General features: G+C 50.9%; 1 protein-coding gene across 1 annotated transcript in view; it reads left to right on the plus strand.

The window, feature by feature from the left end:
* Window positions 1-14901, plus strand: part of Ttyh2 (tweety family member 2) — a 44673-nt gene that overhangs the window by 8859 nt on the left and 20913 nt on the right. Inside the window, exons 2-4 of the mRNA XM_057774408.1 lie at window positions 4293-4465; window positions 8824-8935; window positions 14038-14258. Of these exons, the coding sequence (XP_057630391.1) occupies window positions 4293-4465; window positions 8824-8935; window positions 14038-14258 (506 nt within the window). The remainder of the gene's footprint in view (window positions 1-4292; window positions 4466-8823; window positions 8936-14037; window positions 14259-14901) is intronic.

Genomic DNA, 14901 nt, shown 5'->3' on the forward strand with positions numbered 1-14901 from the left:
GCATGTGTGCACCCCCACACATAAATAAATAAATGTAATAAAAATGTAAATTATATATCTATTCATTATAACTTAATACGACATGTCTAGTCTTAACTCTTCAGCTTAATCAATCGCACTGTCTCCCAAGACAGGGTTTCTCTATGCAGCCTTGACTGTCCTGGAACTCGCTTTGTAGACCAGGCTGGCCTCGAACTCACAGAGATCCGCCTGCCTCTGTCTCGTGAGTGCTGGGATTAAAGGTGTACACCACCACCTGGCTAATTTTCTTATTTTAAAAAATGTGTCTGTGTGTGTAGTGGTGGATACATACATGTGCGTTTTGGTGGATATACACATGTGTGCATATGCACATGCCTTTTCATACATGGAGGACAGAAGGAGACATTGGGTATCTGGCTCCATCACACTCAGCCCTACTCCCATGAGACAGGGTCTCACTGTGTTTATTTAGAACAAGGTGGGGGAGCCAACAAGCCTCCTTCCTATCTTCTCTCTATAGATCTGGGGTTATAGGTTTTGTGTGTGTGTGTGTGTGTGTGTGTGTGCGTGCGTGTGTGCATGTATGTGACCATACTCAGACTTTTAGGTGGGAGCCAGCATCCGAACTCTAGTCCCCATGCTTGTCAGCAAGTATTCTTACCACCAAACCCTCTCCGCAGCCCTCACCTTGTATGTAACACATTATCCTGGTCAAAGTGTACCCTTGACCACCTAAGGCACTGTGGCATCCGCCCCCCCCCCCCCCGTTATGTTTACCCATATCATATGTAGCTGCTGGTACCCTCTCATGCCTGTGTAGTGTTCCATCATATGACTACAGCACCAGGCGTGTGTTGAGTGGTGAGCACATGTGCTGTTTCCAATATTTGCTGACTACCGCTGAGCTGAGTGACTGTGGACTTTTGTATGTGGATCTTGTGGCAGTGACACACCCCTCCTCTCTATGAAGTAGAGCTGCTGGGTCACAGTGCATATAGACACACAGTGGCTTGCAGATTGTCCAATGGGAATGCCTGTTTCTTGGTGGTGGATTTCAGGGCCTGTGAGAAAAGTGGGGTGGGACTTACTTTTAGTTTTTGGAAACAGGATCTCATTCTGAAGTCCAGGCCAGCCTTACTTCCTTGATTGCTAGGATGATGTGTGCCACCATGTCCAGCCACAGAGTGTCATTTCTAGAGCTGGATGTGGTAGGAACACATCATCCCAGCAATTACAAGAGAGGGACACCAACAGGACAAGGTAAACCTGGGCTACATAGTGAGCTCAAGGACCGTGTGGGGACCTGATGTGGGATTCCCTCTGTGTGCTATGAATACCACTGGTTAATAAAGAAACTGTCTTGGGCCTGCGCAGGGAATAGAGGGAGGCGGGGAAAACTAAACTGAATGCTGGGAGAAAGGAGGCGGAGTCAAAGAGAAGCCATGTAGTCCTGCAGGAGACAGATAGACGGAACTTTATCCAGTAAGCCACAGCCATGTGGCAATACACAGATTAATAGAGATGGGTCAATGATATAAGAGTTAACCAGTAAGAAGTTAGAGCTAATGAGCCAATCAGTGATTTATATAATATAGTTTCTGTGTGTTTATTTCGGGGCTGAGCAACTGGGAACCAACAAACTGCTTCCTCCAACAGAGACCCAACAGTGGTGGGGCTGGAGAGATGGCTCAGTTGTTAAGAGGATTGACTGCTCTTCCAAAGGACCCAGGTTCAATTCCCAGAATCTACATGTCATCTCACAATTTTCTGTATTTCCAGTTCCAGGGTACCCAATACCCATGGCAAAACACCAGTGCACATTCAAACAAACAAACAAACAAAAAAACCAACAGTGGTAATTGTACCCCCAAGGCTCTGTGTGTCCTAAAGAGTGAGTCAATTTCAAGAAGCTAAACTGCTGGGGTGTGTGGCAGGATGGGGTGGGGGTGGGGAGAAGGATCATCTTTAATTAATCTGTTGCTTCTGAACTTGAGTGAGATATAATTAGCATGGGGTCAGCTCTAGTTTTGTTCTGTTCTTTGGGATTTTGTTGTTTGTCCTAGTTAGGGCTTTATTGCTATGAAGAAGCATCATGACCATTTCAACTCTTATAAAGGAAAGCATTTAATTGGGGCTGGCTTACAGTTCGGAGCTTTAGTTCATTATCATCATGGCAGGAAGCGTGGCAGCACACAGACAGACGTGGTGCTGGGAAAGGAGCCAAGAATTCTACATCTGGTTCAACAGGCAGCAGGAAGAGAGAGTGACACTGGGCCTGGCTTGAACTTCTGAAACTTCAAAGCCCACCCTGCCCCCCTCCCACACATCCCGGTGATGCATTTCCTCTGACAAGGCCACACCTCCTAGTAGTGCCACTCTCTGTGGGCCTAGGGGGGCCATTTTCATTCAAACCACACTATTGCTGTTGTTGATCTTTGACATGGAGTCTCATATGACCCAGACAGACTTCAGATCAAGTATGTAACCAAAGATGACACTGAGCTTCTGATCCTCCCCTCTTCAGGCTTACCTAGAGCTCAGAATTTTCAAAGGGAGTTGTTGTCTGTCAGGAAGTCAAGGTGTCCCCTCTACATGGGATTATAGGTGTGAACCACCAGGCCCAGCTTTATGCAGCGCTTGGGGGTGCAATCCTGGCCTTCCAGCTTGCTAGGCAAACCACTCACCTGGACCACATCCTCAACTCCTCTTAGTTCCGATTCTGACAGGCCAGGTCCAGGGTGGGCCTTCAGGGTCCCCCAGCTCCAGGGAGGTATCCTGCTTCTGTCAGAGAGCAAGTTGCAGGGTGCTGACTTTGTGTGGGTAGCCTTAATCACCCTTCCCTTGCCCCAGCCTCCTCTGCAGAGGAAGATGCCTTCCAGGAAGGTGGGCAGTGACTTCCCACTGTCTCATTGGACAGGAGAGTTTTGAGGTCATTCTCAGGGGCAGGTGAGTGGTCCAGGCCTGCCTCAGCTTGAGGACTATGGAGGATGCTGTGCTCAGAGATGCTGTCTTACCTTCCACCTCCCTGGAGGAGGAAGAAGCTCCTGTCCATGCTTGAGTGTTACCCAGGTGGAAGTGGGCATTTGCTAAGTGAAATGGGACATCTCATTTGTCCTCCCAGTTGACCTCATCACTTCCAGATTTGACCCTAAGGATGAGAAGCCTGTCCACCCAGTGTTAGCATCAGGGCAGCCCAGTCAGGGGTCCTATGAGCTGCCAGCATACTCCCAGGGATGCAGGGCAGCTGAGCAGTTGCCCACAGGGCTCATCTCCATACAGTCTACCCAGCCTGCAGCCACCAGCCGCAGCACCGCGAGTTGCCTCCCTGTGTTCTCCTGCCCACATGATTACTACCATCCACCTAGGTTCCCTGACGAAAGCTCTAGAGAGAGCAACCCCCACTGGGACACTCTGGATGAGGGCACGGCTGAGGCCGAATGGGAAGCCAGGAAGCTGTCAGCTCAGGAGCCTGACTTAGAGCCAGGTCCAGCCCTGGCTGACGGCCACTGATCCCCGGGGCCATCTGGCGTCCATCTGGCCAAATCAAGGGATTGGAAGAAGCGGTGGAGGGGGCCACCTAGGCCTCCTGACAGGCATCGGTTCCCTTTGAAAACCCTGAGCTGCTGAGGAGGAACTGAAGAGGTATCCCCACACCCTTCCACGTTCTGGCTTTACTGCTACACTGACATGTCAGTTGACTGTCCCTGGCAGGGTACAGCAAGGAGGACACCACAGAGCATCTACCCTATCTACCCTGGATCCTCTATGCCTATCCTATAGCACCGAGCTGACTTCTGAGGACTCTGGAGAGCGCCAGCATTTGGAATAAGCACATTGCCTTTTGATATAAAAAAGACTGGTCTGGCCTGGTGGGGCCGAGGTATGGCAGCATCTGTGATTCTTAGTGTCTGTAGCTTAGTTTCACGGAGCACCTAAGAGAGACCGAAGGCTGCTGCTTCAACTGGCTTTCTCTTTCATATTCAGTCTGGAACTCCAGCCGATGATCCCGCCCACATTCCTGGTGGATCTCCCCACCTCTATCAAATTGATCTAGAAACACACAGAGAGAGAGAGAGAGATACAGAGATACAGAGAGACCGAGAGAGATTTGAATTGCCTAGCCAATTCTGGACCCCTCGCCAACCCTTCTCATCGCCAAGCCCTCACGGTTTCTCCATCATCCCCAGGCTGGCACCTATGGAGGACAGCCTGTTTATTTAGAGAGCTGAGCATAAAGATGCAGTAGGCTCCTGGGACTCCCCACTCCGCTGCTGGACCAGAAGCTGACACGGCCCCTCCCTCTCTTACAGTCGCTGCTCTTCCTGGGGGTGGTAGCGGCCATTGGCCTGGGCCTGAACCTCATCTTCCTCGCTGTTTACCTGGTGTGTACATGCTGCTGCCGGCGGGACCACACGGTGCAGACCAAGCAGCCCAACTCCTGCTGCGTCACCTGGACAGCCGTGGTGGCCGGGCTCCTCTGCTGGTGAGTGTCCCGTGCGCAGCCACACCGTGGTTTCAACTCAGCTCACAAGGGGCCAGGTGGGCAGAGGGCACCCAACAGACACATGCAAGGGGGAAAGCCAGCCTGTGAGCAGGACACTCCCCATGTCCATGTGGCCCCTCATCAGTGACTGGCCACATTCACCAACCGAGCTGATGCCTGGATGAACAAACCTGCTTCCCCAAATGAATACTGTCCCTTTTGTGGCCACACATCCCTAGTGTGGTGATGGGGGTCTACATAGTGGCCCCCCCAACTCTTCCCTACCAGACTAGGTCCTGGCCTGACAGCTACCTGGGTGCCTCCCTGAGTTGACCAGATGACAGTGGGCATCATCTCTTTTCTCTGCATCCCCATCGCCTTCCACAGCTGCTCTGGGTCTGTAGCCCCAATCAGTTCCGTTGTCTTGTAAGATCAGGAGCTTTTAATGCCCTTTGGTAGACCTTCTCTTGTGCTCTGACTGAGAAATGAAGGCTCCCAGCACTGTGGGAGAGCCCACCCCATCCCTCCAACACCTAGCCTGTGTGTGCAACCTCTGTTAGGAAGTTGCTGTGTTTTGCTTGTTTCTCTACCTGTAGAAATTTTTCAAATGTGTAGCGCCCCCTTGAGACGTTGAAGGGTGTGGCCACCCTCTTGAGGTAAGAGTCCCTTGCTGCTTGTTGGAATGGCTAGTTCTAGGCTTCTAGTCTGCAGGAGGGACCCCTTACTCCTGAACATTTCTTTTCTATTATAATATATTCATTCACTGTTTCTTTGTTGCCTTTTGGCTAAGATAGAGTGTGGTGACATGTTCATGATATCACGTGGGTGGGAGTGTGTGGCTCATGGAAGCCAAATGAGAGGCCATCCTCAAAGCAGTGAACTAAAACCCAGTGAAACCGTGGCTGGGGCCAGGGCCTATGGGAAAGAGTTCCAGCCCAGATGGGAAGGTGATCTGACCAGAGACGAGCTAGAGCTCCCATGAAGAACTGGGGTGCTAAAAAGCCTCTACCCGGTGTAGGACATCACAGGATAGTTAGGGAGAGGTGGAACCCGAAGACACACACTAACAGTACTTGCTCCAATGCAGCGATCCCTGGATTTACAGAACACTACTGGTACTCCGAAGTTTCCAGTATGGTTACTCCCAGAGAAGCCTATTGTCAGGTACAAATGCCAGTAAAGTGCATTGAATGCCGGCAAACCCAGCGACCAAATAGCACCATCGTAATTTGGCCACGTGTATTTTGTAACAGGTAAAAATGGCTCTAAGTGGTCCAGTCCAATAAGCAATTTTTACCTGTAGTGAAGAAAAAACGCCAAGGGGCCGAATGAGAAGACGGCTCAACGGTTAAGAGCCCCGGCTGCTCTTCTAGAGAACGTAGGTTCATTTCTCAGCAGCCACACGGTGGCTCACAAGCAGCTGTATGTGACTTCAGTTCCAGGGGCTCCAACACTTCGTTGGGCCTCCGCGGGCACCAGGCACACAGGTGGTGCCAAGACATACGCTCAGGCAAAACACCCACGCTTACAAAATAAAATGGAAAAGAAAATCAGGAGATGGGTTTTCAGAATAAGATGAACGGGGAACGAGGAGGAGGAGGAAGAGAAAAGCTCAAAACAGAGGGGCCGTGGTAGCAGGATTCCTTCTGTACAGCATTCTACAGCTGGCTCCAGGCAAGAGGACATCAGCAGTAAAAGCCAGCCATTGCTTCCACCTTTTTTGTTTGTTTGTTTTTTTAGTTTATTTTTTAAGCATGCTTCCCGCGTGTGAATGTTTTGCCTGCGAACTTGACACCTCCAGCAATGGCGTTGGAGAAAGATGGACAGGGCCACGGTGCAGCGAAGCCGACTCAGAGTGGGTTGTGTCACTGCTTGAATGCAAAGAACACTGATGGGAGCCAGGCATGGTGGCGCACGCCTTTAATCCCAGGACTCAGGAGACAGAGGCAGGTGGATCTCTGTGAGTTCAAGCCCAGCCTGGTCTATAAATCGAGTTCCAGGAAAGCCAGGCTACAGCTGTCTCAAGGAAGGAAGGATAAGTATCTGTGTGTGTGTGTGCCCTCTTGCATTTATTTCTCCCCAAGGTAGTGTTTTGGATGAGAACTCAGGAGGCTGCTTGATTGGTCCTGTGATCGCTGGAAGGGAGGACCACATAGAATATGATGGATGACGGAGTTAAGATTGCAAATGATGTACTCAGGCTGGAATGCTGGATTCAAGCCAACCATGAAATTTCACACAGATGGATTTCAAGTTTGGCTTTAGGTTAAGATCAATACGACATCGTAGGAAAGAAGAGAAACTGAGCCTGACCATTCCTAAGGAGAAATTCTGGGAGGGGCTGTTACAGATCATAGGTCAGTGAGAACATGAGGGGCAGGCCAGTAGAGGGGGGTCCTAGAGCACGCATGCACACACACACACACACCAGCTCCCCACACTCTGCTCCGAGTGTTATTGGAAACCAGGCATGGAGACAGGGAATCAGGAGTTCAAGGTCATCCTCAGCTATATGGGGAATGTGAGACCCAAGCTGGGGATAACATGAGACCCTGTCTCATGTGTCTATCTCAGAGAGCAGAAGGCAAGAGGTGAGGTGACAAAGGAGCCACTTTGAAGCATCGGATGCAGTTCGTGGCAGAATTGGAGGCTTGTTCCTGCTACTGCAAAGCATGAATCAGGACCCAGTGGGTTCTGGGTTAACGAGGGCGGCAGGCAGAAGCTAAAACTTTATAGTAGAGAACTCCATCAGGGGTATATAGGGAAGTCTATGGTTCTTGGCCAGGTCAGGAGGGACCTGAAATTTGGCATTGAGCATATCAAATCAGATCTCAGGGCTCTACCAGGGCCACCATATCATAACACCCCAGGCTTGCCTGCAGTCTTGTGCCTTTTAGAAGTGTGTTGCCAGTCAGGACAATCAGGCTTCTGCCAGGTCACTTGAGGCGGTCCTTAACCTTCACCCTCAGACAATACCCCCTCATCCAACTCCCAGAATAAGGCTCCCCAGCTGAAATCAAAAGCCCACACTACGGCTGTTGGCAGTGGCTTTTATTCTCAGTTCCCAAACCTGCAGCCAGATCAAAGATATCCTTCGGGAGTTGAGTGAATGTGTAACATTCGGACAATGGAAATGTCCCGCTGAACTGTGAAAGACACTGGGGAACCTTGCATGCCTGTCACTGAGGCAAAGGAGCCAATCAGAAGAGGCTGCATTCTGTGACTCCTGCTATGTAACATTCTAGGAAAGGCCACGGAGATGATCAGGGCTGGGGTCGGAGAAGGGACAGGGAGAGGCAGAGCACGGGGCAGTTTTAGGGCAGGGGCTGACTCTGTGTGTCTAGACATGGCATTTCAACCAAGAGTGACCACCGTGCACACTGTGGGCCTTGGGTCGTCCCCGTGCTCCCACTGGGTTATCAGCGGTAGCAAGGATGCTTCTTCATAAAGGATACCCTCGGGGACTGTTCGTGAATAGAGGAATTCTACATGCTCAATTTTGCTATGACCTTGAAGACACTTTTGGGGGGGGGGATTTTATGTGTATGGATTGTTTGCCTGCATGTATATCCGGGCACTGTGTGGATACAGTACCTTTGGAGACCAGAAGAGGGTGTCAGATCCCCCTGGAATTGCTGTGCAGGTGCTGAGAACTGAACCCAGGTCCTCTGGAAGAGCAGCCAGTGCTTTTAACCACTGGGCTATCTCTGTAGTCCTAAAAACATTTCTTTTTTGAGACAGGGTTTCTCTGTGTAAAAGCCCTAGCTGTTCTGGAACTCATTACCTAGGCCAGGCTGGTCTCGAACTCACAAAGATCCTCTTGCTTCTGCCTCCTGAGTGTGGGGATTAAAAGCGTACGCCACCACACCCAGCTATAGAATCGATTTTTAAAAGGTAAATGCAAGGGCTGGGATTGTCCCTCAGTAGTAGCTTGTTTGCTTAGCGTGCCTGAGGCCCCAAGTTCAATCCTCACTCAGCACAAGGACGGACAGGGAAGAAAGACTGACAGCACTTTTTGGACCAAGGAGATAGTGGGTGATGTGCTTGCTGTACAAACACGAGAAGCTACCTGAGTCTGGGTTCCCAACACCCACATAAACAGCTCACACATCTGCAATCCCAGTGCTAGGGATGGGGATCAGAGACAGTTCACTTGCTGCGAGCATAATCCTTTCAGTGAACTCCAGGCACAATGACTCTTTCCCAAGGGAATGATACACAGAGCAATGGAGGAGACACAGAAGACACCAGCATCCTCTCCTGGCCTCATGGTGCACAGGCTCACACATGTGTACACATAGAAAGATAAGTGCATTCTCTTCTGGTTACATCACCTTTGTTTGGGGTTTTGCTTGTAGTGCTGCGGTGGGTGTCGGTTTCTATGGAAACAGTGAGACCAATGATGGGATGTACCAGCTGATCTACTCCCTGGACAACGCGAACCACACCTTCTCTGGAATTGACGAACTGGTAAGGATGGTGGGCAGGCGGCTGGGCACAGACACACACAGCCCATGAGATCAGCGGGGCCAGAACAAGGGTGCCAGTCGGCTCTCAGGAGCCCAGCTGCACCCTTCAGAGCTGTGTGGTGGATGCCGTGGGCTGGGCTGTCCTCTGAGCAGTCGCCCTACCAAAGGCAAACAGTTTCTATGACCCTGGCCAAGGGAGACTTCAGGGCGACTCTTTGCCCATCAGCCCCTGGTTGGTCTGCAGAGCATCTGAATAATTGCCCATCCCCAAAGGGCACCTTGAACACAGGTTTCTGGAGTTGTTGTTGTTGGTGGTGGTGGTTTCAATGCGAGAGGCCCCCTATGTAGCCCTTATTATTCTGGAACCCATTGCATAGACCATTCTCACCTGGAACTTTCCATGACATTTTTGTCTCTGTGTACGCAGTGCAAGGATTGCTGTCACATAGCCTACTGAGCATGGGTGGTTTGTTTATTTGAGAAGGAGTCTAACCTCAAACTCTGAATGTCTCCGGTGATGACCTGGGCTTGAATACAAGTGTGCACTACCGTGCCTGGTGGATGCAGTGTGGGAGTTTGAACCCCAGGCTTCTATACAATAGGCAAGCTCTCTATTTGAGCTACATCTTCTGTCCCGAATGTGGACTTTCAAATGTTAGTTCTAAGTACTTTGTACAAAGTTCTGGTCCATCTATCAAAAGGGAAACTGGGGACCTAGCATGGTGGCACACACCCTGCACCCCACCCCCCAAAAAATTTAAGTGGAGAAAAACAGTTTGGAAACAATGGAAGAACAATCCCCTGCCCCATACTCAAATTTTGAGGGTGTGCAAGGGGTGGGAAGAATCCCCATAATCATTGTGTGTGTCTCGGGACTCCGGTTCAGCAACAGTCTCTCTGGAAGCTCATGGTAGAAGACTAAGCTTCCAGCTCAGTGGAAGAAGAGAAGCTGGCTTGGTCGGAAGGATGACCTAACCTGCTGAGCCCTAATGATGGAACCAGGAACTAGTTCTTTCACCCCGGTCCCTGCCTACCTGTCACTTTTGCAGAGTGCCAGTCTTTCCTGCTGATTTTCTAGGTGATCACATGTGTTGTCTCCTGAGGACTCTGTTGGGAAAGGCCAAACATAGAACTAGTCCTTGGGCCCCTTACCATCTCTAGACCAGCTCCCTCTGGAACATCAAAAGTTCCAGCAAAAGGACCCATTTGCATCAGCAGCTTCCACCACCAAACCCAGCCTTAACTAGAGGAATCAGTCAGTCCCGGGGCATCTTTCTAGGGAGGACAACCTCGTCTACCCCCTCCTGGCAGGCTCCTTTAAGCTCCTCTACCGTCCTAATCCTTCCATCAGCCCCCGGGGGTGGGGGAGGGGGCCGGGATAGGAACTCTCACCTTAAAGAGACAGACTGTGCTGTTCTTGTGCACTGTCCAGTATTTGTGGGAAGTGACCCCTGGGAACTCGGCCACTCTTATTCACCTTGGTCCTGATGAGGATCAAGCCCCCAAGGACAACTTCTGCCTGTCCTTCCTTGTCTCTAGCCATCAGTGACCTTGGAAGGGGGAGAAGCCTGAGTGCTGGGAAGCCTGAGCTGAGATCTTCCCTGATGGGAAAATTCAGTCTTTATCTCTGGAGAGGAACTTGCAGTTGTGTGGGAACAAGCCCTAGGCTCCCAACCCTTCTGAGCTAGGTTTCAACACTTGGCTATGAGTTCCACTCTAGACCTTCCCTCACCCTGTGCTGGAGATAGCCCCTTACCCTTTGGCTGATACTGCAGTGTGGGACAGTTGTCCCAGGGCTCTGTGATGGTGCTGCCGACTATGAAAAGCTTCTGTCCCTCCTACCTAAGGGGCTGTGGGTGCCCAACAGTCTCAGGCCCCAAGGCTCCAGGGCGATGGTAGATCCTTATAGGGCCTTCCCCCTCATCTAAGGGGTGGGATCCAAATTGCAGGTAAATGGCTAAATGGCATCAGGTGAATTACCACCAAGGAAAGTGCAGGTAAACTACAGAGGGCCCTCTCCCTGGGGGATTAAGATAATGGTGTCATTACAATAATTATGGCTGGGGTTGTGGGAGGCTGTGGGTGGCAGAGTCAGGATGGAGATTCACCTAACAGCCCAGATGGCTTAAAGCTGGCTCCTGCTGGAGCCCAGAGGTAGCAGCCTAATGGTCAGCTAGAGGCCCTTCCAGGGCTGCCCCCAAACACAAAGGCCGGGGAAGGATGCTCTGCATTCCCTTCTCTAGGATCCCCCACCATCCTGGACCCGTAAGCCTATGGGAAATGACTCAGTAGAGAAACTGAGGCACAGATAGGTGTCCTCAGCAGCCCACAGCTGAAAATCAGTGCATCTCACAGCAAGAACACAGAGCCCAGGCCTCGGGTCTCAGCCCTGTGTTCTTTCCCTCCCCCTAGTTCCCTGAACCTGAGTTGGTGGTCCTCTCAACCACTCCATGCCTGGCCTAATGCGCTCGCGCTCTCTCTCTCTGTCTCTCTCTCTCTCTCTCTCTCTCTCTGTCTCTCTCTCTCTCTCTCCCTCTCTCTCCCTCCCTCCTTCCCTCCCTCCTTTCCTCCCTCCCTCTCCCAGAGGTTCTCAACCTGGCACTTAATCAGAATCACCTAGAGGTTGTTAGGATTTGTGGTAGCAGGCCCCACCCTGCTGGGGCTCCAAATCACCTCTCAGGCAAGCTGAGCATTTGCATTTGTAATGAGCCCCTGGGTGATGCTGCGGGCCTGGGGACCACAATTTGAAAACCACACCCCTGTCCTTTGAAACAGTGACCTTCTAGTTGTTGTAGCTGGTCCTTGTCCCCAGCTGGTGGAAGAGCTGAGCTGTTCCCCTCATCCTCAGTTCCCAAGAGAAAGCCACAGTCCATCTTGGGGGCATCACACCTCTGTCTTTTTGAACCTCAAGGACTGGGAACCATGTGAGCAAGCGCAAAGCTACAGGAAGGCCATTGTTGTGATGTGTTCTATCTATCTATCTATCCAATCAATCTAGCATCTCTTCCCAGGAAACAATACCAGAAGGAAAAATGAACTTGACAGATGTTTACTGGCTTGTGGCTTTGTTTCTTTTCTTTCTTTCTCTTCTACAAGGTTCTGCTATGTAGCCCAGGCTATCCTAGAACTCCTGATCTTCCTGCCCAGTTAGCTGTCTCTGTCTTGGTGTCTCTTAATCTCTTGCCATCTCTTAAGAGCCCAGCTGAAACCAGAAAACGGAAGAAGCAAGCGCTGACACACAGAGAAACAGAAAGCCATTCTCTCTTCTAGAATCAGGAAGTCACAATGTGGGGAAGGTATGAAGAGCCACAAGGTTAATGTCAAGTTCCCATGATTCCAGAGCTCAGAATGCTCTCCTGGGCCCCATGGCTGTGCCCTCCTCTGCCCCTTTGCTATGCCTTTATCCTGCAGGCTGTGGGAGCCAAGACTGCTGGGTAAGGATTAACCAGGCACCCTGCCCTCCATTAACTGCTTGTCTATGACAATGTCAAGGCCACAAAGCCAGACCCTGGCAGCAGAGTCCTATAGTGTCGGCTATCCAGAAGTTGGGGCAGGAGGATCTCAAATTCAAGTCCACCTAGACTCCATAACTAGTTCCAGGCTAGTCTGGGCAATTATGCAGACCCTATCTAAAAACAAAATAGAAACAAAGTCCTTCTTCATTTAACTGCAAACATGTGGGGCTGTGACCCCAAGCCTAGTGGCCCCTGAGTATGACATTTGCAGTGTAAGCTGCACCTTGCCCCTTGTTTAGGAGCTGGCAAGGACAGCCACTGCCACCATCCTTTCATTTCGGTCTGTGTAGGCAGATGTTCCTCCGGGGTTCATTTGAGGCCAAAGAACAGGTACCGCTATACCCAGCTAGCAGGACAGACGTCCTGGGAAGTGGGGGGCTATGAGCCCAAGAGAAGACACTGATTTCCTCCTCCTGCCCCAGGGCCAGGCTGGGAGGAGGAGACAGCATCTGTTCTTGGTTTCCAAGGCCCCATTGTTCTGCCTTGCCTTGCAGTTAGGACATTACAAGCTGATTCTAGCTCGAGACAAACCCCTTCTCTTGCCGGGTGCCTGGGGATCCTATTGGACAAAGTGGCAGCCTGGGGCTCTAAGTCTTTGGTTTCCTCACTGCAAGTGATTCAAACTTTAGGAGAATAATCAGGGAAGGAAAAATGAATTGGTTTGGTTCCCTTTTTGGAGTCCAGATTGAGCCCCACCTGTCTGAAATTCAGGAGACCTGAGGTGTTTGGAATTTTAGAGTCTGGGGGGTCTCTGTTTCGAGTTATTTGTACAGAGCTTGTTGCTTGCGGACTAAGATTTGAGTTTTCAGATTAGAGAAACTGAGGCTGCAGAAAGGCTTGGAGTGGAGTGCCAAAGCCCAGGGAAAACTAGAACAGGGCCAGACGGAACCAGGCTGTGTGTGCTTTCCAGCACTATAACAAATCACTGAGATCATCAAATTTATAAAGAAAAAGGGTCTGCACACCTATAATCCCAGCACTTGGTAGGTGGAGGCAGGAGGATCAGGAACTCAAGGTCATTATCAGCTTCGTAGCAAGTTGGAATTCAGCCTGGGCTTCTTGAGACCCTGTCTCAAAAATAAAATATTTTTTAAAAAGGAAAGCGAGAGGGAAGAAAGACAAAGACTGGTTTGGGTTCGACGTGGTTTCCACTCATGCTGGTTGGTCTCTTGCTTTGGAGCCTTTGATCTGAGAGGTCTCGGTGAGCCCACATGACGGGCAGAGCTGCTCACTTCGATGTATGCAGAAGCAAGGGAAGAGTTTCAGTGTCCCTTTTGAGGAAGGGCGCTCCCCCATGACCTAAAGTACCGTCACACACCTAACTACCATTTCCCAGTATCACCAAGTCTGTGACCATGACCTTAATATGAATCTTTGGGGAACATTCCAGACCTACAGGATGGCAGTAGACAGAGGACCTCTGTCCTTGGCATTCCCCTGGGGCAGCAGTCTCATGAGCTCCCTGGGTCTGTGTCAGTGTGGAACAGCCCTTCAAGCCCAGCTGGCCAATTGCTACTTTCTCCTGCAGAGCCCTTCTCAGTGGGCTATCCCAGGGCCAGACTCCTAGCCCCGTTCTTACCTCCCATAGGTGTCTGCAAACACCCAGAAGATGCAGGTGGACCTAGAACAGCACCTGGCTCCGCTCAGCGAGATCTTTGCTGCTCGCGGTGACTACATCCAGACCCTGAAGTTCATACAGCAGATGGCAGGCAATGTCGTCAACCAGCTCTCAGGACTGCCCGTGTGGAGGGAGGTCACCACGCAGCTGACTGAGCTGTCCCACCAGACTGCCTACGTGGAACACTACAGGTGAAGAACTGGGAAGGCAATGGGAGGACATGGAAGGCTACAGACGCAGACCCAGCCCCTCCCCGCAGCCTCGCTGTGTAGCACCTCAGCAATGCAGGACTAAGGGGAGCCACCCCACCATGACCACATCTATTATGTCCCTTCCTCGTGGCTGTAACTAAATATCTTGACCCAAACAACTGAAGGAAGGAAGAGGAGTTTATTTTGGCTCACGGCTTGAGCGTGGTCCATCGCCATGGCAGCAGGAGCATGAGGCAGCTGGTCCCATCACATCCAAAGTCAGGAAGTGGAGCAATGCCTGCTGGTGCTTGCTTTATCCTTTTTATTCAATGGCTCTTCCTGCTTGTCTTAGTCAGGGTTACTATTGCTACGATGAAACACCATGACCAAACAGCAAGTTGGGGAGGAAAGGGCTTATTCTGCTTACACTTCCACATCACTGTTCATCATCAAAGGAAAGCAGGGCAGGAACTCAAGCAGGGCAGGATCTGGAGGCAGGAGCTGATGCAGAGACCATGGAGAGGTGCTGGCTTGCTCAGCCTGCTTTCTTATAGAATGTAGGGCAACCAACCCTGACGTGGCACCACCCACAATAAGATGGACCCTCCCCCACCAATCACTAATAAGGAAAATGCCGTACAGG

The sequence above is a fragment of the Chionomys nivalis genome, chromosome 7 (genome assembly GCF_950005125.1).
Source record: "Chionomys nivalis chromosome 7, mChiNiv1.1, whole genome shotgun sequence".
Taxonomy (NCBI): domain Eukaryota; kingdom Metazoa; phylum Chordata; class Mammalia; order Rodentia; family Cricetidae; genus Chionomys; species Chionomys nivalis.